This window comes from Berkeleyomyces rouxiae (genome assembly GCF_048999995.1).
Source record: "Berkeleyomyces rouxiae strain 22BRR77 chromosome Unknown BrBRR77_ptg000009l, whole genome shotgun sequence".
NCBI lineage: Eukaryota > Fungi > Ascomycota > Sordariomycetes > Microascales > Ceratocystidaceae > Berkeleyomyces > Berkeleyomyces rouxiae.
In genome coordinates this window covers 1,000,500-1,025,488 of record NW_027396499.1, presented here as the reverse complement: position 1 = coordinate 1,025,488, position 24,989 = coordinate 1,000,500, and the positions used below count along the sequence as shown (strand labels likewise).

Genomic DNA, 24,989 nt, shown 5'->3' with positions numbered 1-24,989 from the left:
TGCGTGAGGCCTCTCGGGGTCAGGAAACCCAGCGACGTGGGATTGAGCAGCCCAGGGGAGGGGGCCGCACATATGTGGATTTCAGTATAGATGCCATCACTTGCACCAGTAGGGAAATATCACTGGCAGGCTGCGTCTGCAGGAGCATGGATGTAGTCAGTAACTAACACTGCGGCATGGAGGCTGCTCGGGCATCAACTCGGCACCGCAGTTCCTGATCATGGAAACCCTCCTCGTTTGCCAGCCAGCAGAAGCGTTGCGAAACGCTCAGCGACCACTTCAGAAGCGCATCAGTCAATTTCGCTTTGGCGCAATGCACCAGCAGCTGAATATTGGATGGCTGCTCTCGGGGGGTTTCGGGGCCTGATCACGTTGATTTGCTACGTTGTGGCCTCTCCTTGAATGGTTATTACAGTGCAGCCATGCCTCGTCCCTTGGCCGGCTACATTCCATTGTGCCAAGTTACCCGTTCCCTTCGTTCCAGAGACATCGAACAATTCATCTCGACTGCCTGAATTCTTGTTGTCTTGTTCTCGTTCTTCAAATTATACAAGCACACACTAAGCTACGCTCTGATTGGCTGCACCCCCCCTCACAGCTTTCAGGCGCGTTGTGTGCTCTTATTTCCCTTCAGCTTAGCGCTTCTGACCACAACCCCGCCAATATCGTGCAGCCTGACCTGCTGGCCACCTGGCTTTCCCTTCACATTGCACCTTTTGAGTCTCCCCTTTCCCACCACATCTGCTTGTCTATCGCAGCGGTCTCTGGCCTTTTGACGTCCTGCAACTGAGCTCTGTTCAAGGCTTCTTCAAACCTGGGGCAATCAGTCTAGACATGTACGGATACCCCGGATCTGGTCACGGGCCACACGGCGGTGGTGGCGGTTACGGCCCGCCTCCTGGAGGCCCGCCTGGCGGCTACGGAGGCCCCGGTGGCTATGGCCCTCCTGGCGGTTACAACGGCGGCGGCTACCCGCAGCAGCAGCAATATGCGCCCCCAAACGATGCTCCTCCCAGCTGGCTTGATCGCTTCGGTATGCCTTCTGGAAACAACCAGGGCTACGGCGGCGGATACGGTGGCGGTGGTGGCAACAATCAGAGTAAGTTTGTCTTCATTACAAGTCCAAACGCAAGCATTAACTCTATTTAATAGGCCGTGCCGAAATGCCTCCTAGTGGCGCTCAGAAGTTCGGCCATGGTGCCCCGGACGACTATGCGTTCCAGTATTCCAACTGCACTGGTCGTCGCAAGGCGCTCCTGATTGGCATCAACTACTTTGGAACCGAGGCAGAGCTACGCGGCTGCATCAACGATGTGCATAATGTGTCCAACTTCATCATGCAGAACCACGGCTACAAGCGTGAAGACATGGTTATCTTGACCGATGATAAGACCAACGATCCCATGAGCATGCCCACGCGTGCCAACATCATCAAGGCTATGAAGTGGCTCGTTGCTGGTGCCGAGCCGAATGATGCTCTATTTTTCCACTACTCGGGCCATGGTGGCCAAGCTGCCGACACAGACGGTGATGAAGAGGATGGCCATGATGAGACCATCTACCCCGTTGACTTCCAGAGCGCCGGGCATCTGGTCGACGATGAAATCCACCAGTACCTCGTGACTCCTCTCAAGGCTGGTGTGCGCCTGACTGCCATTGTTGACGCATGCCACTCTGGATCCGTGCTTGATCTGCCGTACATCTACAGCACCAAGGGCGTGATCAAGGAGCCGAACCTGGCCAAGGAGGCCGGTGAGGGTCTTCTCAGCGCCTTCAAGGCGTACTCACGCAATGACATGTCCGGCGTGGCAACTGAAGTCTTTGGTTTCTTTAAGAAGGCGACCAAGGGCGATGATGCGTACAAGAAGACAATCAAGACCAAGACGTCGCCAGCTGATGTGGTCATGTGGTCGGGCAGCAAGGACGACCAAACATCGTACGTTCATTCTACAACTATGGCTCTCCGGCTAAAAGAAAAAGTTCTAACATTTCTATCTACAGAGCGGATGCAACCATTAACTCAAAGGCTACAGGCGCCATGTCATGGGCGTTTATATCAGCCATGAACAGCAACTCAAACCAAACATACCTCCAGCTACTCAACAACGTGCGGGACCTGCTGGAACAGAAATACTCGCAGCGTCCTCAGCTCTCGTCCAGTCATCCGCTCGGTGAGTCGTCCCTGCTCTCCCATGTCTTATTTTTAACGGTTCTAACAAGATATGCCAGATGTCAACTTGAAGTTTGTCATGTAGACGGGTGTGTCCACGTCTCTAGCATAGCCAAGGAATTACAAAGCATAATATCGGCAATCCTTATAAACACAATGGTTTCAATCAATAGGCAGATTCCCACACCACAGCCTGTAGTAGACAACACGAGAGGTCTCTAATCCAGCTGTCACCCTTCCGTTCGCTAATGATTATTGGTGGTTTCATCGGGTGTACTTCCAAATGTAGCTCGTTTGTCTTCCACGAGAATAACCTTGGCGTTCTTTTGAATCGGAAGAGTGGATTGGAATCCATTTCCACGTGGCCTTCATATGTATCATCTGAAAACTTGTCTAATTTTGAGACTGGCCTAGTTAGCGAATGCACTTTACCACATGCTACTTCAACGTCCATAGCCAAACTGGGACCTGATTGTGGACAAAATGGAGGCTATTGTGCCAACGGACTTCATGAAGAAAAGTTCAATGGTCCTTTTCACCCTTATCCATGGATGACGTACATATGTAGTTATGTATAGTTATCTAACTTGTTATTGTGGTAACTAGTTATAGTTGGGGGTGGCAAAATTGATTGAAAAGAACCCCTCCACTGAGTTGGAACGCATCACAGTAGTACTCCCTTGTGTTGGCAGCTCAGCAGCTTCTAGTTTGAAACTTGGTGGCCACTACCTCATTCGATCAAGGATCAATTAAGATTGAGCAAAGTCATCAGTTAGTACGTACGAAAGTAACTGAGATAGCATCCTTGTGTAGTGCTCACTGCGTCCATTGTTGATCCCAACGACATACAACTATCGAAGCACAAATAGTTGCACCTAGGTTATCAGTGAGTCGAGGTGGTAGGTTTCATTGGTTCAAAGCTGCAAGACCTCAAGGTGTCGTAATTGGATTTCATACTACTAGACTCAATGTCTTGAGGATACCCCTTCCAAGGGATTAGATCGATTGCACTGCGGTGTAAACACCAGACGTGTACAAACATGTAACTAGTTAGACATAACGGCTAACTACAGAAATATTCATTACATCACTGGGTCTTGGTAGCCCAGCTCAACTTGTGGTGATGATTTCGGGTACATCAGGAAGAAAGCCTTTTCTCTCCAAGCACAGACACATACATGATTCGGGGGTGCCGAGAAAACTCCCTTCTACAAGCACAAGTATACAGCAATTGGTCTAGGGTAGTTATTACACACACATAGCTACATATTTTGTTGACAGAGAAGTACTAGTTAAATGTATCTCGTCTTGCCAAGTTTTTTTATATCGCTCCAAGGTCAGATGAGAGAGGAGGACTGCAGAGACAACCCTTGTTCACAGTTATTTGTATGACAAGTCTGAGCAGGGATGTCCTTTCCGGTCTTGGCTTTTCTCAATACGTGGTAGACTTGTCGACCAAGAAATTCTTGGCATGAGTAACAAAAAACACCAGGCCAAGAGACAGGCAAAGACAATGGCAACAGCAGGCCGTACAAGACAACCAATATTTATACATGCAAAGTCAAGCACAAGCACACACAAGAGCCCTATGTAAATGTAGGATGTCACTGATTTTAAAGACAGAAGAAAAGGTATTCCCAAGGTATAAATCCAAGTTTATAATTCGCAAGTAAACAATCAGCAGAAACCGCGGGCAAAGAGAGCAAACAAGACGACGGGATAAAAGGAAACAATAGCGTTGTTGTATGACAAAGACGTGCGTAAAGAAGGGGGAAATAGAATAATAATATGAGAGCAATAAAAATAAAGAGCATGAGCAAAAAGAGAGAGGGAAGGACCAGCAGCCGTGATTTCTGGCCTCGTCTGATTTGTGACTTGGCCGAGAGGGTAGGTGGGTGGGTGCAAGCATAGATACTTGCTGAGAGCAAGGATGGAGGCATGGCCAAAGCACACCCCGGTCAGCGTTCCGTGTTTACGACTTGGAGCTTGGAAGGGCTTTTTGTCACCTCTCTCTCTTTCTCTTCCAGATAAGCAAAAGAGCAAGAATGAGAGAACAAAGCCCATGTAAACGCGGAGACATGTTGCAGGCGAGCGAGGAGAAAGAAAAGAAAAAGGCGTGTGTTCTGTTTCTCACGGTGCCTTGTACAAGAAGAGAGATGGAACCAATAATGTACCGTCAGGTCGGATTGTAAGTCACGCCATAGACCGGAACTGATGAAGGGTTTGATCTGTGTTCATGGCCATGCTTTGGTCATGCTCAAGGAATACGGCTCATTTTCTCTTCTCGTTGCTCCGGGTGTTTTTTTCTCTCTCCTTGCTTTTACTACTGGCTGGCTTTTGAGCCTTTAGCAGCAGCAGTCGAGGCACTCCAAGCAGCACGAGCATGTCTCCTCGCAGAGGAAGCAGCAGAACATGGCGGCGAAACAGCTGTACAGGCAGCCGTGTGACTTTTCCTCCTTGGGTGGGGGCTGCTGCTGGTACTGCATCTATTCGGATGGCAAAGCCGCAAGAGAAGCAGGCGGGCCGCGTTAGCTGGGCACGGGGACGAGAAGATCGGGGGTCCCGATAGCTAGACTTACGGGAGGAGGAGCCTGGGCATAGCCCTGAGGGTAGCCCTGAGGAGGGTAGCCCTGGGGAGGGTATCCTTGGGGAGGGTAGCCCTGAGGAGGGTATCCAGGCTGGGGAGGGTAGTTGGGCTGGGGAGGGTAGCTGGGCGGGCGTTAGTACGACGATCCGGAGGAACAGATAGATGTCAATCTGAGGCGTGACGAGAGACAAGCAGGTTATACTCACGGCTGCGACATGATGAGTGTTTAGAGTGCGTGTGAGGACAGAGAAGAGAAGGTAAGGCGAGTATGACAGGAAGCCTGAGTACAAGTACTTGTATACAGAGGCGACGGCAGAGAGTGGATGTACTAGGAAGTTAAGAAATAAGTAGTTATAAGAGTAGTATAGTAATAAAGTATCAAGAGATGAACAGACAGACGCAACAGCGAACAAATGAGCGACAAGAATGAGCAACGACGGGAACAAGAGAAGACGAAGAGGGAAGAAAGAACAAAAGGCGGAAGAGAAACAAGTCGGCGTTGGGGGGAGAGGAAGGGCCCTTATTAAAAGAATCATGAAAATGTAAATTGGCACCAATAAATAGTTCAACCACCAAGCAAAGCTGCAAAAGCCTGTCTGGTGCGAGAAAGCTCGGGAACAAAATGCGCGGTACAGCCCGTCCGCTGGGAAACCAAGGATAGCGACAACGCTATAGTCCAGGCACATGGACGCCATTGTAGTGTTGCTCCCACCACAGGGGAGCCCTGAGCGACTGTGCCGTTGCGCTAAAAAAGGCCCCCATCAGAGGTTCCCATACGCAAGGTCCAGGTATTCACTAAATACAGGGGGTCCTACAGACATCAGCCCTGGCTGTCAGCAAGGAACACGCTCCGCTCTGCCTTTGCGCCTGTTCTTTGTGCCTCTCTCTGGGTGTGTAGATAATTCGATACATCACGTATGCTTGCTGGCATGACTATTTCAAGCCTGCCCTTATTCAGGCTCGCCTATCGCGCTGCGGAAGCACAGGACGTTGCATGCAATCCGACTTCTTTTTTTGGCCAGCGAGACTGACTACAGGAATGGCGCGCCGGGGACTCGACAAACACGATCCTGTCTGACGACCACGCCGTATGAACATATTTCCTCCCAGGGCATAGTGCTAGCGCGCTCCTCGCGGGAATAAGAACTACAAAGGCCTTGGGCTTGGTCGCGCTGGCCTGATGGCTCGAGCTTCGCGGTCCTACTTGCGACCCTGAGAGCCGTCTTCATTTCCTGGCTGGCCACCTGTCGCACTTCTCCTGTTGCTAATAAAACCAAAAGTCCACAGAACTACCACCGAGTGCCTCACCAAGGTGTAATGTCCATATACAATTGGTGGGTGTAACAATGCCGTCTAGTTTGGGTATCACAGCCTTTTTGGTGTTTTTTCCTAGTTACAAACGTGGTTCTGGTCTTGCTTTCTTTGCCAAGACTTCGATGTACAAGTGAAATGCCGAGAATAAACCTTCCCTTTACCACTCGCCAATTTTAGCAAAAGTCTTGTTCCTTTTTCTTCGCTCCCTGTCAAGCCAGCCAATCCTGACGTTTGCCAAGCCTGTTTCCCTTCCTTTGGCTCTGGCTGTCTCTCTTTGTCTTTGCTCCCCTTGATCGTCCTTGAAGAGTCCATAACTACCTGTATGTTAGTGCAAGTCGCATGGTTGATTAGCTATATTTATGTACATGAAAGCACAAGCACATATCTATCGACATCCACATAGGCATACCATTATGTAGCAAAAAACACCGACACCCATCTCGCTACAACAAGAGTAACATTAGCAAAATACGATCCGTCGGTTGCCCCCCTCAAAATTGCAGTAATATGCGTATACTGTACAAAGCTTGGGCGTTTCTGTGAGCCTGCCGTCAACGCACATACCCTCAAGTCTTCCACCGCTGTCTCGACTGTGTATGTATGTATGTCAATACTGGCAAGCCCCATACCTACAAAGCTATGAGGCCTATCTTTACTTCTTGGCTACTACCCACAACTGCACTCCTGTCGCTGCTTGCGCAAGTTTTTGGGCCATGGCAACATCTCCGTTCTGGCTTGCTTTGATATCCACCAGCGATGGCGGGCCTGCTTACCCTCTCATTGTCCTCGCAGATTCGGAAGCGCAGGGACCATGCCAATGCTACCTCTCAAACCTACGTCTGCTGTCAACTATGGAGCCCGAACTTTACGAGAAGGTGTGTCTTTTTATACCGTCCTTCTCGAGTATATTCTTGTTTTTCCAGGGCCGACGAACCACGGCATTTATACTCTTCTTCACAGCTCAAAGGTAGTTTACAAGTAGTAGATTCGATAGCGTAATGGGAGATACAGGCGTGTCACTCCAGTAGTGTTGTGCTATTATATAAGCTTCTTCCATGTACATTTTTCCAATAGCACATATCTTTGAATCGTGTCTGTCTTGTTTAACAAATGACAGGCGGAAGCCACGGAAATATGCGAGCTAACTCCAATCGTCAAACATGTCCCGCCTTGCCTCCGGACCAATTTACACCCCGACAATGCCTCATGTTAGTTATCGCTTTTTGTCCAACTTATCTAACCCTAGAGACTACCCTAGAAAAACCCACACGTGCCTTGTCATCTGATAGGGATCCACTTCTTCACGAGCTTGGACCAATCATGGGGCTTTCCTCTTTGGGATAGCTATGCTTGTTCAGCCCCACCAGCGTCCATAGTAGCCACTTTGGCCTAGGCTGTCAACTTGGGGAGCAAACACCATCACGGAGCCTTGTTGATGCTCCGGCACTTCCAACGCTTACAAAAAGTTCTTTTTCACCTCTTCTTTATCCAGACCATTGGCGCATTCTCTCTCGCCCACGATGCTTCTTCTCGACTACCAAAATGTTCTGATCCAGAACGTGCTCACCGAGCGCTTTTCCGGGTTTGTTTTCCCTTTGAAAATAGCCAACCAACCGCTGCCTATCGACAACAAGTCCTAAACCCGCTCATTGCCGACTGCATTCAAAATCCCATTTCCATCTTCTTTCTCTCTGCGCTGCTACAGACTTTGAAGCTTTCTCATAGCTTCAACTCACTAATATTACCCTCGTTCCGCATTTCCAGAGCTGCTCCCACCCACATTGATCAGACCGTGTCTGATTTTGATGGCGTCATCTTCCACATCTCCACCCCCGAGTCCAAGACCAAGATTCTGCTGTCTATTCAAATACGATGCTTCAAGGATCTCCTCAAGTACGGCACAGAAAAGGTCCTACAGCGCGAATACAGCAACTACGTTGCTCCGACCGAGCCGGGTTACGACTTCTCCGTGCAGGTTGACCTCGAGGATCTCCCTGCTGATAAGGGTATGTGCATATATACATATCCGCGAATTTGATGGCTGACTTTTGATCCCATTCATTCCTCATGAACCAATTTGCGCATCTTGTGACAAACCTTACTAATGCTAACCCAAATCTCTGGTCTAAATCTGTAGAAGCGCGTGATGCCCTAATCATGAAATTCGCTCTGCTCAAGCGCAATGCCATGGCCGCCCCCTTCGAAGCTGCCTACCAGGAGCACTATAAGCTGAGAGATGAAGCCAGCAAATACACCACAGAAGAGGCACCTCAGGGACTACGTGAGGGTGGTGAAGTCATGGCCATCCATTACCGTGAGGAGGAGTCGATATTTGTAAAGGCCAGTCACGACCGTGTGACTGTTATTTTCAGTACAATCTTCCGCGAGGAAACCGACAAGGTCTATGGAAAGGTCTTCATCCAGGAATTCGTTGACGCCCGCCGGCGCGCTATCCAAAATGCGCCCCAGGTTCTATTCCGCAACGAGCCTCCACTCGAGCTTCAGGGTGTGCCCAACATCCACAACACCAACAATGGCGAGGTCGGATATGTCACTTTTGGTCCGTTGTTCTGTTCCCTGTTGACTTCTACTAGCTCCCAGATTTCTAGTATTCGTCTTCTATACATGGAAATCGTGCTAACATTTATCAGTTCTCTTCCCCCGCCATCTCACTCCTCAGCGCATGGATGAGGTTGTTTCCCACATCCAGACCTTCCGTGATTACTTTCACTACCATATCAAGGCTTCCAAGGCCTATATCCACTCGCGTATGCGTAAGCGGACTGCCGACTTCCTGCAAGGTAAAAATTCCACGACACTATCGCAATTCAAACCTCTTGTCCACCTGCTAACAACAAGATTTAGTATTGCGACGCGCGCGGCCCGACAACGAGGAGAAGGAGCGCAAGACAGCCACCGGCCGGACATTCAAAGCTCAGGCCTAGACATATCGCTGTTTGGAAAAGCTGTTTTTCACACGCTCTATACCTCTATTTATTATCATGCCTGTTATTGTTCTGTCGTTTTGGTTGCCTTTGAGCTTGTTCTACCTTCTTCAACATTCATGAACTTGTTGCCAGTATCTACTTCTATCTTACGTCACTTCAAACAATTTAAGTACATGTTTGAATGAATCTTCCTACTTGCTGTAATTCTTCCTTTGACACAACTACATGAAAATCGTACTCTGTACATCGTCTATTCTTTTCTGAATTAGAAGTTGGAGAACCGCTCCGCTTAACGTTCGAACTATGACGTCGATAGTTATAACCCTAGTCATCAACCCTGATCAGAAGATCATCGTCAAAGAATCTCGAGAACTCAATAATCCACATCCTCAAAAGATTTCATCTTTCGACACATTTCAGAAGAGTTGAACAGACTTTACCTTCACTTGAATACAACGTGTATACTCTCAAGATTTTTATATTGAATACATAAGAAGCTAGCATGCTCGACGATCCCGATTTCAACCTCATCTCCTTGACTCACTGCGCAAAAGACTCGAGCTCTTCGACTGATGATCGATAGCTTGACAACAGGCAAACACGTACAGATACCTACATAACTTGCACGCAAGCTGTCTCTCGATTAGCGACTTTCTCCCAGCCATGGTCTGGCCATTCACCTCGTCAGCCTCGACGAGCAGCCCCAGCAAACCGGCAGGCACCGACGAGCCGAGCCGCTGGGTGCGCTCGCTCCATGACCAGTCCAGCTCGACAACGCTGCCGTTAAGCGCGGCGCTTGACTGGGCGCCGACATTTGCATCAACTGTGCTGGCACTCGGCATCATCAATCTGTATGGAAAATACCTGCGGCGTATCCCCCGCACCATGTTTATCAGGCCCGATATGTATCGCACACGCACGCTGTACGGACGTGTGACGAGCGTCGGCGACGGCGACGGGCTACAGCTGTATCATACGCCGGGTGGCGTGTTGGCAGGCTGGGGGTGGCTGCGGAAAGTACCGACGAAGAGAGTAGATTTAAAGGGGAATACGGTAAGTCGCGGGAGATAAAAGGGGGCAATACGGAATGTCAGAGAACCACAAGCTTCAAAAGCGAGTGACGATATAAAGTGGGACCGAGAGCCCAACAGACAGATAAATGCTGACTCTTTTATCCGCGAACAGATTTCCATTCGTATTGCCGGCATTGACGCGCCCGAAGCAGCACACTTTGGCAAGCCAGCGCAGCCATATGCCTTTGAAGCCCAACGGTGGCTGACCGACTACGTCAGCAACCGCAACGTGCGGGTGCGCATTCTGCGTAGCGACCAGTATGACCGGGTGATTGCAACGGTCTTTAGCTGGCGCTGGGGAGTGATCCGGCGCGACGTTGGGCTCGAGATGCTCAAGCATGGCCTGGCGACGACGTACGAGGCCAAGACGGGCATGGAGTTTGGCGGTCGTGAGGGGCTGTACAAGATGGCTGAGGCAAAGGCAAAGGCAGCGCGGAAGGGCATATGGGCGCTGAAAAACTTTGAGAGCCCGAGGGAGTACAAGGATAGGTATAACGCGAAGAAGAAGTGAGAGGCAGGTGATGTGGAAGAGGGTGAGGGGTAGAAAAGGTGACCCATAGAGACCTAGTTTATACGATCTACTCTTACTAGTACTGTATTGTTACCTGTTATATCTATGGAGTATATCTCTCAGTTCATAGTACCCATCATTTGAGCAACGGTACCTTCAATCGCGGTGGTCTTGGGCACAACCGTTGGAGATAACAATCTTTGATGTCCATACTGTCCCAGTATCACCAACACTTGTACGGGCGGTACTTTTAGACTAGCAGTATGAAAAACAGGACCTGTCCTCACTTGACTCAATCTTCACTGATATGATCCAACCACGTCAGAATAGACATGTCACTCCTGTTGGTCTCTATAAGACCTGAGATCTGTGAGGTCATTTTTCGATATAACTTATAACCAACTCCCTGTTCTCCAAAAACCCCAGTTCCTGATTTCCCAACCAGAAACCTGCCAGTTTACCTGTGAAACGACTATACTGGCCGAGTTGACTTGACTTGACTTTATGTTGCGTAGGTGATCTACATGAAAAGCATTACACGGTCCGCCATGAGGCAGACACAGGCTCTCTTCGGCCTGACAAGCACTAGAAGACCACAATCATCGACACCTACCTATCTTGTTAAAGAGCTGGAGCCACCAGATATATGACAACCAGTGGATGGAGTGGAGTTTTGTGTGAAATATAACAATGATGAAAACCTCTGTTAGCCTATATACTGGCAATGGATACTTGATATACGACATTTGTGAGTGTGAGATTATTTATTTGACCTGTCTACATGCGACATAAGATCGGTGAGTTTGTGGAACAAGAAACGAAGTCCAGCCCCCCCCCCCTCCCCTGTCCGAAAATTTGAAATTTGAAAGCCCCTCCGGCTTCTTGTACACCAGACCGGTCGAGTTCCAGAGCAAAAAAAAATAGAAAAAAAAAGACGACAACCTCATGATAGTTCGAGACGCCAAAAGGATATACCACGAGTATGATGTTTATGTGCCATAACCATGAATCGAACATGGGTCACGTCGGATTATAGGGGGCTGAAGACCACAACGACGTATTCTAACCACTAAACTATTATGGCAAGAGGTTCTTGTTGTTGTTGTTGTTGTTGTTCTATTTATACTCTTCCTAAACTATGGCGCTCAACCTTTCAACAACTTTCGCGAGAACCACCATACTGGTAACAGTCAATCAGCGAAACGACCACAGACTTACAAGAATCAATCGAGAACAATCCCCTTATCCAGAAATGGAGTGCGACGATGCACCAGGAAGCGCCCGGGTGGCGCGACCCGCGAAAGACCAGCCCACGATCAGCGCAACGGACGCGCACACGGAGGTCGACATTGAGATGGTCAACACGAACGACGTCCAGCCAGAAACCGAGACCGACGACGCCCAGCAAGAGACTCCGACCAGCTCGTCAATGGAGCTGATGATTGTCGACAAGCCCGACGAACAAATCGAGAAGAATGAGGGCTCGACACCGTCCAACACCCCCAAGGAGAACGAGAAGCGTGGGGCGGCCACCGAGAAAGACCGCAATCTCGCCATGGCCAGAAAGCACATCGCAGGAGAGATGAAGAAGATAGAACTGCGCGCTGAGGCGTACCTCTGGCTCGCAGAAAAGATCCCCGAAATGTGCAACGAAGCCGTCGCCATGGCTAAAGGCGACGCGAACGTGAGGAAGCTGGCAGGACACGTGTCCCAGGAGTTCAGAGCTATGCTCCAGAAGCTCCAAGGTGGCACCACCCCTGCCCCTTCAGGCAACCCTAAGAACGACAAGCAAGGGTCTGCCAAAGCCCCGAAGCCCACACCGGGTTACACGAACAACAACAACAACAACAGGAGCTACGCAAGCACCGCGGCAGAGGCCGACGGTGGCAAGGGACAAGCAGTCACCCTGAAAAAAAAGACTGCCCCCAAGCCCAAGACAAAGACAACGACAACAGAGGAAGAGAAAAAAGTGCGAGTTTTTGTCCGAGGACCAGCGGCCGCAAATGAAGCGGACGCCAGCAACGAGATCGCCAAGGTCCTTGGCGGCAAGCCCGCCGAGATCCAGATCAAGAAGGTGAACTCGGGCTGGGCGTTCTACACGACCAAGGGTGCGGTGTCAGCCGAGAAGCTGAACTGCGTCAAGGAAGCGTGTGGGGCGAAAGCGTGCGAAATTGACAAAAGATGGACGCATGCACGCATCACTGGCCTATCAGACTTTTATGTCGTAGGCGAGAACGGACCGGTGACTAAGAAGAACGAAGAATGGTTCATCGGACAGATAACGGAGCAAACCGGTGGAGAAGTGAAATCCATCAAGTGGCAATTCGAAACCGAGAAGTACATGGACGCCACACTCCGTATTGCAGTGGACCTACCCGAGGGCCAGACCCTCCCCAACAGTGTGAAATTCGAGGGGAGCTCAAACCCGGCCACGGTCAAGAAGTGCCGGACCCCCTCACTGCCGCTGTGCCGTACCTGCTGGGCGACACACCCGACAGCGGGGTGCAAAGAAAAGCCACGGTGCCGCCTGTGCGGGAGCGCAGACCACAGAGAGGGGCAACACGCTGGATCCCGCGCCGCATGCATCGTGTGCAAGGCTCCGGACCATTCAGCAGGGGACCCCGCTTGCAAGCGAGGCACTCGCCCGAATCGCACGACCCCAAAGCCAACGGAAAACACGCCAGCCAACCCCCAGGACGACAACCAGGCTCGCAAGAGAAAGAGACTTTCCCCGGCGGAGCAGCCGACTCCGCGGCCCGAGGTCATCCGAGAACGCTCCCAGCGAGATGAATGTTAGGACACCTAACAGTATGGAGCGTCAACGTGGGAAGAGGGGGACCTAACCATGAACTGACTCTACGCGAAGCCGTCAGGCAACGGGTAGACGTCGTGTTTGTGCAGGAGCCCTGGATTGGACCGCGTAAGGACAAAACGAAGTTCCACCCAGAATTCACTCTGCATAGCCCGAGAGAAGGATGGTTGGATCGACCACGGAGAATCGCCTACGTGCGGAAAGACATCGAGACACTTGAAACAAATCAGGCCCACCCGGACCTGTGTCCAATCCGCATCAAGACGACAAAGGGCGTGCTTCGGCTTTTGGGAGTGTACAATGCGCCGGAGAGGTGCTTGCGAGCCGGTGAGGGATTGCAAGAACTGATGTGTACAGAAAAAGAACACGCATGGGTTGCATTGGGAGACTTCAACGCCCACCACGGTACATGGGACGCCAACGACAAAGAAAACAACGACGGGATGACCCTGGAAAATTGGCTGACTGACCAAGGGCTGACTGTGCTGAACCAGAGAGACGAACCAACGCACAGAGCCGGGAGGGTGATAGATCTGGTCGTGGTGCCGCACGCGGCGGTAGTGAAATGGGAGACCCGCATGAAAGTTGTTCCCGGAAGCACAAGCGACCACGAGATACTCGAGCTAGAGATAGAAGCGAGAGCGTCTCGAAAACGACCAGAGGCAAGGTGGAGACTAGGGAAGATGGATATAGAACGTTTCGTGGCGGAGTGCGCAAGAGAGAACAGCGGCCTGGAGTGGCTGCTCACCGGTAGCGGAAGCGGAGCAGACAGAGCGGACGACCTTGCCGGGAGACTAGTCGCAGCAGTGGGAAGGGCACTGGATGTGTCGACACCGAAAACACCACCCAACACCGACCTCAAACCATGGTGGAACGAAAATTGCAAACGGTGCAACGCCAGGATGAGGGAGGCACGCGACAAAACTCGAGAAAGACTGGGAGACCTCACATTGCGAGCGGCATACGTCAAGGAGCAAAAGGCAATGCAATGGGCGGTCGTCCAGGCCAAGAGGGCCCTCATGAGTAAGATCATCAACGGATTCAACGAAACGAGAGATGTATTCCGCGCGATCAAATGGGCCAACGACAAGACCGACAGACGTATTCCACTGTTGCAGAGACCAGACGGTACGAAGACGACCTGCACAGCAGAATCCGTGGCTCTCCTTCTGGAAACCCATACTAAGCCACACACAGGCTCAGAATGGCGGTTTCAGGAGCCCAACCCCGACGCAATTGAGTGGCCCCCTCTGTCTTCGGACGAGGTGAAGGCTGCCATCTGGAAACCTGCGAACACTGCGCCGGGAGCGGACCGCATCCCCAACGAGGTATGGAAAAGGGCGTGGAAACCTCTAGGTAATCTGATAACGGGACTATATAACCTATGCCTAGACAGCGGACACCACCCGAGCACATTCAAGAAAGCCGACCTCGTGGCAATACCGAAGCCAGGACGCCCACGCCAAGCACCACGCTCGTATCGCCTAATCTCACTTCTCCCCACTCTGGGCAAAGGCCTCGAGAGAGCAGTGGCTAGGCGGCTCGCGGAAGAGTCGATAGAGAGAGAAACCATCCCGAGAAACTACATCTGCGCCGTGCCAAAAAGGGCCGTTACCGACATGCTCATTGAGCTCCGTGGAAGAATCGAGGACGCCCAGGATTGGAAAAAGGTCACCTCAATTTTCACATTCGACATCAAGGGAGCTTTTGATGCAGTTGACCCAGCGAGAATGGAGCACCGCCTGATTGAGAACCGCTGGCCAACGAAGCTATGCCGATGGGTCAGAAGCTTCATGGAAGATAGGGCTGCAAGCATGCGCACCGAAGGAGGCGTCGCCACAACCCTTGTAGGAGGTTCCCTCCCGCAAGGCTCGCCGGTCTCGCCAGTGCTGTACATGCTCTTCATGGCCCCATTGTACAAGAAAAACCCCGCACTTCTCGGATACGCAGACGATGGGTCTCTGGTGGTTAGTGGTCCTGCTTTTAGCAAGAACTGCGAAGTCATCCAAATTCTCATGAGGGAAGTGTTGAGGTGGACGGCCAACAACGGACTGGAGATCGACCCCGGAAAGTCAACACTGCTGCACGTCAAGAGCAGAAGAAAGGTCGCAGGAAATCCGTCCGTCACAGTGGAGGGTCTAGGCATGATTAAACCCACCCCGGCTAATACCTCGATGCGATGGCTAGGGCTGCATCTAAATGCCAAACTTCTCTTCGACAAGCACATCGCGCACGTGACCGCGGACATCAACCGAGTGGCGAACGGCCTGAGGTATCTGGCCGGTTGCTATAAGGGAGCAGATACGAAAAGCATGCTCCATGCGGTACGCGCGTGCGCTCTGAGCAAATCACTCTTTGCGGCCAGCTCTTGGACTGGGACGGAAACGACAAAAACGGCCTCAGACAAGATAAATGTTGCCCTTAGAAAATGCTTACGGGCGGCTCTCCCTATGTATCGCACCACGCCAAGAGAATGCATACACCATGCGGCAAGCTTTCCACCTTTCGGGCTCCTCCTAGAAGATGAAAAGAGACGAGAGGCGGTACGATGGCACAGACTCGACGACAAGCATCTACTTCGAGGGCCGCAGTACAATCCAGTGGTGGTGAGGCTGCGAAAACTGCTACCTGCCGAAATGGAGAAGCACACCAGGCTCAGGCCAAACGCAGCTGGGCCAGACATGCCGTCTCGAACGTGGCTGGACAAGGAAAAAGAGGCAGAGGCACACAGAGCGGAAGTTGAGATGGCCACCCCGGGAACGATCATTGCCTACTCCGACGGCTCGAAGCACGAGAATGGAAACGCGGGCGCGGGTTGGGTGATTACGGAAGATGGGGCCACGCTAGAGGAAGGGCACGTAGCTCTGGGAAAATGGATGGAAGTGGCCGACGCTGAGGCGATTGGCGCTCTCGAAGCAGCGAGGCGGGCCACGGCGCGCGAAGGTACCGAGGAAATCTGGCTTTGTCTGGACAACCAAGGAATAGTGAACCGCCTCCGCAACCCATCCACCAGAAACAGCACATCTCAGGACGTTATTGATGAGACAAAGACAACCCTTCGCCGCTGGGCGAGCGAGAGTCCTGGGAGGAGAGTCCATGTGCTGTGGGTCCCAGGCCACATGGGCTTGGAAGGCAACGAACTGGCAGACGCGCAAGCAAAACTGGGGTGCCAACAGACGACAACGGAACCCCGCGTCAGCCTGGCCGGAGCACGGAGATGGAGGCGAGACCGTCTAAGTCTCGAATACGGGGAATGGTGGCAGAAGCAAAAAGGATACCGCCCACTGAGAACTGGTGTCCCCGCCGAACCCCCCTTCCGTGTCTCCCGCTACGACGGCCTCACCAGGATTGAGCTAGGCCACATCCTGGCCGCCAGAACCGGAGATGGTGACTTTGACGAGTACCATGACCGATGGGAACACAACTGTCCACGCGGGTGCCGAGCTTGCAACCAGCCAAAGGAACGAGGACACTGGTGGAAATGCAGGGCACTGCCGAGGCCGTGGAGCCAGAGATTTGCTGACAAGCTTCTGAAAACAACAAAAGCAACAAGTCACGTTGCCAGCGTTTTACGCCGCAATCTCAAGTTCCTTGAAGAAAGACAACAGCCCGAGCGCCCCGAGACTACCCAGCCACTACCCACTGCCAGCACCGAGACATGAAGGTGGGATTTTGAAGGAGAGATGAGAGTGGAAGAGAGATGGGAGAGGAAGGTTAGATTGGGAGGAGACGAGGTAGTAGGATCGGAAGGAGATGTCGAGAAGGATTCCATGAGGAGGTTTTGGGGGGTCCTTTTCCCGTCCACCAACTACAGAGGAGGGAAAACGTTCAAAAAAAATGCAGCAACGGCCATGCCCGCAAGAGGACAAAATCACGCGTAATCCGCCGGGGACAAACCCCCGTGCCGAGAGCCGGTGGCCTTTTAGACTAGACTACACGCGGTTTGTTGCAAACCAAAAACACCAGGTAACCAACCCTGGAACCCCGCAGGTTCGCCCCCGGGCTGCGCTGGACAGAGAGTCCTCCTGGCTTCAATGCCGGACCCTAAAAAGTCGCAGGAGATGCTTGAAGTCTACGCGCACCTGCAATTGCTGACCGCCCGGGAGTAGTTTGGAAGATGACATCATCCGACTGCTTCCGTCCGGAATATGCCGTCGTATTGCTGCGAAATAACAGTAGGTAGACGTAAAAGAAGAAAATCAAATCAAATCAAGCGCTCAACCTTTTCAACAACACCTTTCAAGAGGCACCTTTGGTGTTTTCAGAGACAAATACGACTTTTTACGTTAAATAAATACAATAAACGGATTCCCTGACCTGTCTTCAGTCATTGAAGATGACGGGAGGCAAGGAAAAGCTCGGCGCGTGTTTTGAACGCGCTTTTAGGGACGCGGAGCAGGCAACCCTAGCCATGGAGAGAAAAATCGATAGCTACAAGAAAACTATCGAATTCTTCGAGAAGAACGCTGAGGAGCTGGAGAAGCTCTCCAAGGAGATGGACGAACAATTCGTCCCCAAATTGGTGGAATGGGTCGTGAGTTTCCGCGCCAGCGGTCCCAACGCGACCAAGCCAGCAGAGCCGAACCGCAAGGCTGCGGACAAGGCTGTGCCCGGCCCAACCAAGGAGAAGGACACAAAGTCCAACGCGTCCGGAGGCACTGTCTCCCAAATGAGCTACGCTGGAGCTGCGGCTAAGGCAGTCGGGCAACAACAGGAGACGACCCAAAAGCAGAAGTCGAGAAAGGCGACACAGGAGAAGAAAAAGCAGGAGGCCCGCCAAGACTACAGAGTCTTCCTGAGAATGGACCAGGAGCATCAACTGCGCGACCTACACCCCATGGCAGTGCTGGGCGTGGTGAACAAGGCAGCCCCGAAGGGCAGAAAGTTCATACGGGCGAACAAGACGGCAACAGGCTTTGCTATCCTCCCGGACAAGGGAGCAGAACTGACGGCAGAGGAACTAGCCGCGGTGGCCAAGACCATGGGAGCCGGCGTGAAAGCCGAAGTCGACGACCCATGGGTATGGGTAGCGCTGAGAGACCAGCAGACCTCGTGGTACGAGCTGAGCACCGAGGGACAGATGGTGCTCGTACCCATGGATGAAGCAAAGGCCAAGCACCACGTGCAGGAGGCTTTCGGCGTGGCCCCGGCTGCGTGCAGCCTCTTGAGAGAGGGACTGAAGGCCACAGTTAGAGCAGCCTTCAAGGCTAGGGAGCTGAAGGGCCGCCCCAAACAGGTGAACTTTATGGGCCAAAAGACAAAGGCTTTCTACAGTGAACCTAGGCAAACGTGGCGCTGCGAGAAGTGTGGACGCCGACATGACAGCAAAGAATGTCGGGAAGAGACAGTGACTTGCACCAGATGCAAGAAGACCGGGCACTCAGTTGCCAAATGCCCCACGGAAACGGCACCCTGGGCGGCCAGAGCTGGCCAAGGAAACATCGCTCTAGAAGCACAAGACCCGGAGGGAGAGGGTCGGAAGCGTAAGCAAGCCAGCGGGGCGGGGGCGGACTCGACAATACGGGGCACAGAAACAGGCCCATCGCCCGCCGAGAAGGAGACGACTGGAAATGCGACAGGAAAGGAGGTCAGAAAGGAAAAAGCGACTCCGGGAACTGACACGACAGCCAACAAGAAGAAGGTAGCGGAGACTACCGACGATATGGAAATCACCGACGCCCCTACTACTCATGAATAGAGAAACCAACAAATTTCTCCTATGGCAGGCGAACCTCGGCAAAGGACGAAATGCACAGGCGGCACTGGCAAGCGCTGCTGTCAAACACCTCCCGCACGTCATATGTGTACAGGAGCCCCATTTCGTACGAGACAAGAACAGACCGAAGACTGTGTCTATAACAGGATACAGGCTATTCGCGCCAACCGATGACTGGATAGAAAGGCCACGCGTTCTCATTTTCTGCAGAGAAGATGTGAAGGCACGTGGACTGCAATGGGAACCTCCACACCCAGACATTCAAAGCCTGGTGGTGGAGACGCAAGGAGGAGAAATACGGATCACCAATGTATACAACGCCCCGAGAGGATCCAAACGCTGCGGTGAGGCAGCAAAAAAATTGATGGAAACAAGACCAAGCCGAAAAGCCATAATAGTGGGTGACTTCAACCTAAGGCATCCAATCTGGGATGGCGAAGCGCCCCCCGAAGGAAGAGAACCGCAGGCACAAGAGCTGGTAGACTGGGTGGAGAGCGGATCCATGGTGGTTCTGAATGACCCCGGGATACCAACACACGCGAGAGGGGGCGTTTTGGACCTTTCAGTGGTAGGGTGCGAGCTTTACAGCAAGGTGGGATGGTTTGGGTCACATGACGAGGTGGATGTTGGAAGCGATCACACCTTGTTGGAACTGATGCTGACGAGAGCCCCCGTGACAAAAAACGACCGATCGAGAATGCGAATTGCACAAGATGGACCAGAAGCGATACTCGACAGAGCAAAGACCGAGAGCACAAGAATTGACCGGTGGTGGACGACCCAAGAAACAGGAAACGTTGACTTGGACAGACTCACTGAGGAAATTTTGACAAGCATCTCCCAGGCAGCTTTGACAAAGGCTAAGAAGAACGGAGGAAGAGACCATCCATGGTGGACCCGTGAGTGCCAGGACAGACACAAAGAAGTACTGGCAGCCAGAAGAGCCCTGGGGAGCACTTCTGCGATCACCCAAGCTGCCCGAGGAGAGTACCTGGCGGCCATTAAACGAGCAAAGGCAACCTTCTACAACGGCAAGATAAACGGAATGGCCCAGACAAAGGAAATCTACAAAGCCGTGGGCTGGACAGGAAGCACCACGCGCACCGAGTTACCGGCGGTCCGCACAACTGAGGGGACGTTGGCCAGGACGACTGCGGGAAAGGCCGACGCATTGCTGGAAGCGCATGTGAGAAACAGACTGCCGGACGTGGCACCTCCGACGATACCGGAAGACCGTCACCCCTTCACACTGGATCTCACGGTTGAAGAAGTCAAGAGCGCCGTGTTTGCACCTAAGAACACGGTCCCAGGACTAGACGACATTCCTAACCAGGCTCTAAAGCTGGCATGGGAAGGACTGGGAGAACACATCACTAGACTTTTTAGGCTGTGCATCGAAAGAACACATCACCCCAAGCCTTTCAAGACCGCCTGCCTGGTGCCAATTCCAAAGCCAGGTAAGGCCGACAAGAACAACCCGAGGTCGTTTAGACTAATCTCACTGCTCCCCACGCTTGGGAAAGCTCTGGAAAGATTGATGGCAAGAAGACTAGCGAGGGAGGCCCTTGAAAGAGGTGTGATACACCCTTACTACGCTGGAGCGGTGCTGCAACGAGCGGCGGCGGACCTGACCCTATCCTTGGTGACGGAGGTTAGACACGCATGGAAACAGAAACAGGTGGCATCGATGCTCACGTTTAACGTCAAGGGCGCGTTCGATGCGGTCACGCCAAACAGAATGCTGAAAAGGCTTGTGGAGCAGAAGTGGCCAGCAATTTACTGTGGATGGGTCAAATCATTTTTGGAAAACAGGACAGCGAGGATGAGGATAGACGATGAGGTGTCGCCAGCAGAGATGCTCCCAGGGACTCTGCCTCAGGGATCGCCAGTCTCACCGGTGCTCTTCATGCTTTTCATGTGTCCCCTATACCGCATTCAGATGCTCAGAGGATATGCAGATGACGGGTGTCTGTTGGCGACGGGCCGGAACCTGCAGGAGACTACCAGAACCTTGGAGCGGGATCTACAGGGTGTGGAGAATTGGTGCCAAGCGAACGGACTCAGTCTGGAGCAGGGAAAGACGGCACTGATACACTTCCACAAGAAGGGAACAGAAGGGCCAGCAGCAAAGATGGCAGACGGATCCCAAGTCATACCCACGCCGAATGGGGACACCCTACGATGGCTGGGGGTACACTTCGACAAGAAACTCACGTTCAAAGGGCACACGGAAGTGATGATGAGGAAAGCTCGCAAGGCCGCTGATGCGATGCGGATTTTGGCAGGGTGCTACAAGGGAGCAGAAGTCCAGGCGATGGTGAACGCGACAAGAGCATGCGTGATCTCAAACCTGACTTACGCGGCAGCCACTTGGTGGCCAGCCCCTCGAGGAAACATGTCAGATGACAAGCGCATGAAGACCATCACCGGGAAAATGGACGTGGTAGCCAGGGCCGCATACCGAGCAACCGCGCCCGCCTACAGGACAACGCCAGTGGACCTGGTACACCACACCGTCGGGGCCCCGCCGATCACGGTGATCCTTGACGACACTATCAGAGCTGAGGCTATCAGGAGAGCCAAGTACAAGCACGGAGTGCATATCCCTAACGCTTTCGACGGATGGACGGATTGGATACTGGGCACACTACCGAATAGATACACGAAGCTCAACTGCTGGGCCAGATATGGCGGTGCTCCCGCCCCTGAGGAAAGAAGGACGGCCTACGGCTCGAAGCTGGAGGAAGCAGAAAGACACACCCAGGAGATCACAGACGAAAGCTCACCAATTCTGTGGGCGTACTCAGATAGGTCCAAGGACTCCAAAGGTTACGCCGGCTCAGGATGGGCTTTGATCAAGCAAGGGCAAGAACTGGCCACAGGCAAACTGCATCTGGGGGTCGGGGCAGAGGTTGCGGATGCGGAGACGATCGCGGCGAGACACGCTGCAGCCGAAGCAGTCAATGCCACTGCAAACACAGCGAACATCAAAATCGTCATCTGCCTAGATAACCGCAGCGTGGTGGATAGGCTGAACGCCAGGCTCCCAGTTTGGGGCACCTCGCAGGAAGCTATAGACGAAACAAGGGACCTTATGCGCAAGTGGAAAGACGGACACCCAGGCCGAAGCTGGGAAGTTAGGTGGGTTCCGGGCCACAGAAGCATCCCGGGAAACGAGCGAGCGGACCAGCTGGCGAAAGAGGCCACTACAGAGGAAACAGCCCAGCCCAACCCATTGTGGACTTTGGCTGCACTGAAACGATGGCGCAAGCGGGAGTTCCAAGCAGCGACAGATCGATGGTGGAAAAGCACCGGGCGAAATCTGGAAGCACCGGTGGCATGGAAGGCTACGGCCGGAAAGCACAACCGAGTCAGCGTCGGCAGAGTCCTCGCAGCTAGGTCGGGGCACGGAGACTTAGACAAGTACCACGTCCGCTTCGAGCACGACACACCGTTGGGGTGCGAGAGATGCGGGGCCGAGAAAGACGGCCCACATGTTTGGACATGCAAAGGCCTACAGAAAAGATACAGCAGGTCATGGGTAGAGCGTCTATTGAAGACGGCACGAGGGGCAAAGACGTTGGCCGAGAGAGTCGACAAACTGGCACAGAGGGGCCCCGGGCGGCAACGCCTCATCAACCAAGCATAGGCCGGCAGAAAGACCGAGCCATTTTCTACTTTTTTTCCTTCGTCTAGTTTTTTGTATTTAGTTATTTGTTTTACTAGGACCTTTAGGGTGACGTTAGGGTCACTCTGGAGGCTGCGAGCCTCCGTGTTCCAGCTGTTTGTTCTCTTCGTTCAGGTGCAGACCTGTTCTTTTCATGGTTATACTCTTTTCACAAGTGGACTAGCCGCCTGTGACGCCCATTCGACCAGTGAACCCTGGCACACGGCGTAAAAATAAACAACAATAATAAATAGGGTTAGGGTTATATAGACAAGACGTAAAATAATAAAATCAAAATCGGGTTATGGAGGCAGTACAAGCCAGCTCGCCAGGAAATGGTTATGCATCGCACATAATCAGATATTATCCACGCATACTTGGGCTTCGATAAGATGCAAATATATACAACCGTTGAGATTTTACTCGGCTCATGAACAAGTCGTATTTCTCCTGCAACTCTACTTCCCTTCAAACGGCCCGTAGGTCCTTTTGCTTGAGAGGGACATGTCGCTAGCAGGGGACAAGCTGCCGGGTTAGCTCGAGGTACGTATGTAAGTTGATTAGGGAGAAGCAAAGCTATACACTTGTACAAACACGCGTGTGTGCGACGTGCTACGAAGAACAAGGGTAGATGTGAAGATCCCTTGCTTCCTGAATTTCATGCCAGGTTGAATGCTGACTTAGTGGTTGGATGAGCTAGACTGGTGTGTTCGAAGCATGCGGTGTCAATATGCACATGCATACATGCAAATTGTTGTTGTTATGTATAGTTAACACTTCATCGGTGTCACAGCTTCTGATTCTGTTATTCAGGAAAGAGGGGGTTATTCAAGCAGCTTGAGACCACAAGGCGTTGGTGTCGTTTTAGGATGAACAAAGTTGACATTTACAGGTGCTTGTATGAACAAATATTACGACAAACGACACGCGTTATGATTGATCTCCTCGATTGGACTAGTCGCCGGGCCACATGGGCTCTGTGTGGCGCGCAATTAAAGACCTGATGAGCTGTCACTGGACACATAGTTACTTGTACACAAATACTACTACATAACATGGGCAGCGGGACGCCTCGTATACCTACGGAATCCTATTATGTGCGACGTGCATCAGTGGGTATTGAAACGTGATGATGTGTGATATGTGGCACTGCAGTAAGAAAAACAACAACTGTGGGAGAAACGGGTCAATGTTTATGGTGTTCTCGTCGGCGTGCATGCAGGCTTCCTGCGCATCAAACAACACGGAGTTTCAGTGAGCCGGTATACAGCGCACAGAGAATGGAAGTGGGTGACCCGCCATCCGGAAAAGTCACAACAAGTGTCGCATTGTTGGCTGTTGGGCTGTCGGTTATTTGTTCGGTGCAGCGGGGGTGCCTGATCAACACTGAACGTCAGAGGGGAGTGATGTGCAAGAAGAAAAAAGGATGAATTGATTAGAGAGGTGATGTTTGTTGACCCTAACCCTACTGGTTCAATGTGGCCCTGGCACGCGATGCATTTTCTGTGCCCTGTCTCTGTGCCTGGTCTACGCCTTGATTGACCTACGGAAAAAAAAATGGCACTACTGCAGGAAGCTTAGGAAGCCGAGAATAACGCAAGCCTTAGCATTTTACAATGACGTCGACATTTTCTCCTTTTTCGGGATCATGATCGGCTCACCCGTCGCGCTGCTACTCCAAAGCCCAAGTGACTGTTGTAGTCACAAGGACCAAGACATCATGCAGGTTAAGCAATTTTAGAGCCGGGTAGACACTCGGCCCAGAGTATGGAGATCAGGGAAGGTTTTGCGGTTCACCTGGCCAACCGACTCAGCGTGTGCGACATTCCAGCCCAGCCATCTGATGTCTGAGGCAGGCCTTGCTGGCGCCGGCGGCTCTCATGAGGAGAAGGAGATGGCACTTGCTTCGGCGTCACTGTGGCAGCATGGGACGAAGCCAACCCGGAGTCTGCTCAAAAAAGTCTGTGGGCAAGGCAGGACAGAAAGAAGGTTGGGTCTTGTTGACTGCCGGACGTGCACGGCGGCCAAGTCAGACACAAGAGACAGACATCGTCATAGATGGCGTCTTGGGCTGCTGCCATTGGCCCAGGCCATTTATAGTCAGGGCACAGTGGACCCATGTCCCAAGGATCCCACGACCATCCCGTGGCTAAAATAGCCCCACTTGGCCACACTTTGCTGTTGTGGTTGT

The 24,989-nt window shown here is 52.2% G+C and overlaps 7 protein-coding genes across 7 annotated transcripts; all 7 read left to right on the top strand.

The window, feature by feature from the left end:
• Window positions 1-834: 834 nt before the first annotated feature.
• On the top strand, window positions 835-2,255 carry BROUX77_006867 (uncharacterized protein; the record flags this gene model as incomplete). Its single annotated transcript, XM_073751899.1, has 4 exons — window positions 835-1,099; window positions 1,153-1,936; window positions 2,002-2,171; window positions 2,230-2,255. 4 exons carry the CDS (start codon window positions 835-837, stop codon window positions 2,253-2,255), a joined length of 1,245 nt encoding a protein of 414 aa, XP_073603014.1.
• Window positions 2,256-7,591: 5,336 nt separating this feature from the next.
• On the top strand, window positions 7,592-9,016 carry BROUX77_006866 (uncharacterized protein; the record flags this gene model as incomplete). Its single annotated transcript, XM_073751898.1, has 5 exons — window positions 7,592-7,653; window positions 7,836-8,077; window positions 8,209-8,631; window positions 8,723-8,872; window positions 8,937-9,016. The coding sequence occupies 5 exons, from the start codon at window positions 7,592-7,594 to the stop codon at window positions 9,014-9,016; spliced, it is 957 nt and encodes a 318-aa protein (XP_073603013.1).
• Window positions 9,017-9,682: 666 nt separating this feature from the next.
• BROUX77_006865 (uncharacterized protein) lies at window positions 9,683-10,603 on the top strand (the record flags this gene model as incomplete). Its single annotated transcript, XM_073751896.1, has 2 exons — window positions 9,683-10,072; window positions 10,205-10,603. The coding sequence occupies 2 exons, from the start codon at window positions 9,683-9,685 to the stop codon at window positions 10,601-10,603; spliced, it is 789 nt and encodes a 262-aa protein (XP_073603012.1).
• A 1,252-nt stretch (window positions 10,604-11,855) lies between these two features.
• BROUX77_006864 (uncharacterized protein) lies at window positions 11,856-13,400 on the top strand (the record flags this gene model as incomplete). The annotated part of the gene is made up of 1 exon (XM_073751895.1): window positions 11,856-13,400. The coding sequence occupies one exon, from the start codon at window positions 11,856-11,858 to the stop codon at window positions 13,398-13,400; it is 1,545 nt and encodes a 514-aa protein (XP_073603011.1).
• Window positions 13,401-14,317: 917 nt separating this feature from the next.
• BROUX77_006863 (uncharacterized protein) lies at window positions 14,318-16,025 on the top strand (the record flags this gene model as incomplete). The annotated part of the gene is made up of 3 exons (XM_073751894.1): window positions 14,318-14,543; window positions 14,613-15,739; window positions 15,936-16,025. 3 exons carry the CDS (start codon window positions 14,318-14,320, stop codon window positions 16,023-16,025), a joined length of 1,443 nt encoding a protein of 480 aa, XP_073603010.1.
• A 134-nt stretch (window positions 16,026-16,159) lies between these two features.
• BROUX77_006862 (uncharacterized protein) lies at window positions 16,160-17,077 on the top strand (the record flags this gene model as incomplete). The annotated part of the gene is made up of 1 exon (XM_073751893.1): window positions 16,160-17,077. The coding sequence occupies one exon, from the start codon at window positions 16,160-16,162 to the stop codon at window positions 17,075-17,077; it is 918 nt and encodes a 305-aa protein (XP_073603009.1).
• A 674-nt stretch (window positions 17,078-17,751) lies between these two features.
• BROUX77_006861 (uncharacterized protein) lies at window positions 17,752-19,113 on the top strand (the record flags this gene model as incomplete). Its single annotated transcript, XM_073751892.1, has 1 exon — window positions 17,752-19,113. One exon carries the CDS (start codon window positions 17,752-17,754, stop codon window positions 19,111-19,113), a length of 1,362 nt encoding a protein of 453 aa, XP_073603008.1.
• Between the last annotated feature and the right edge of the window lie 5,876 nt (window positions 19,114-24,989).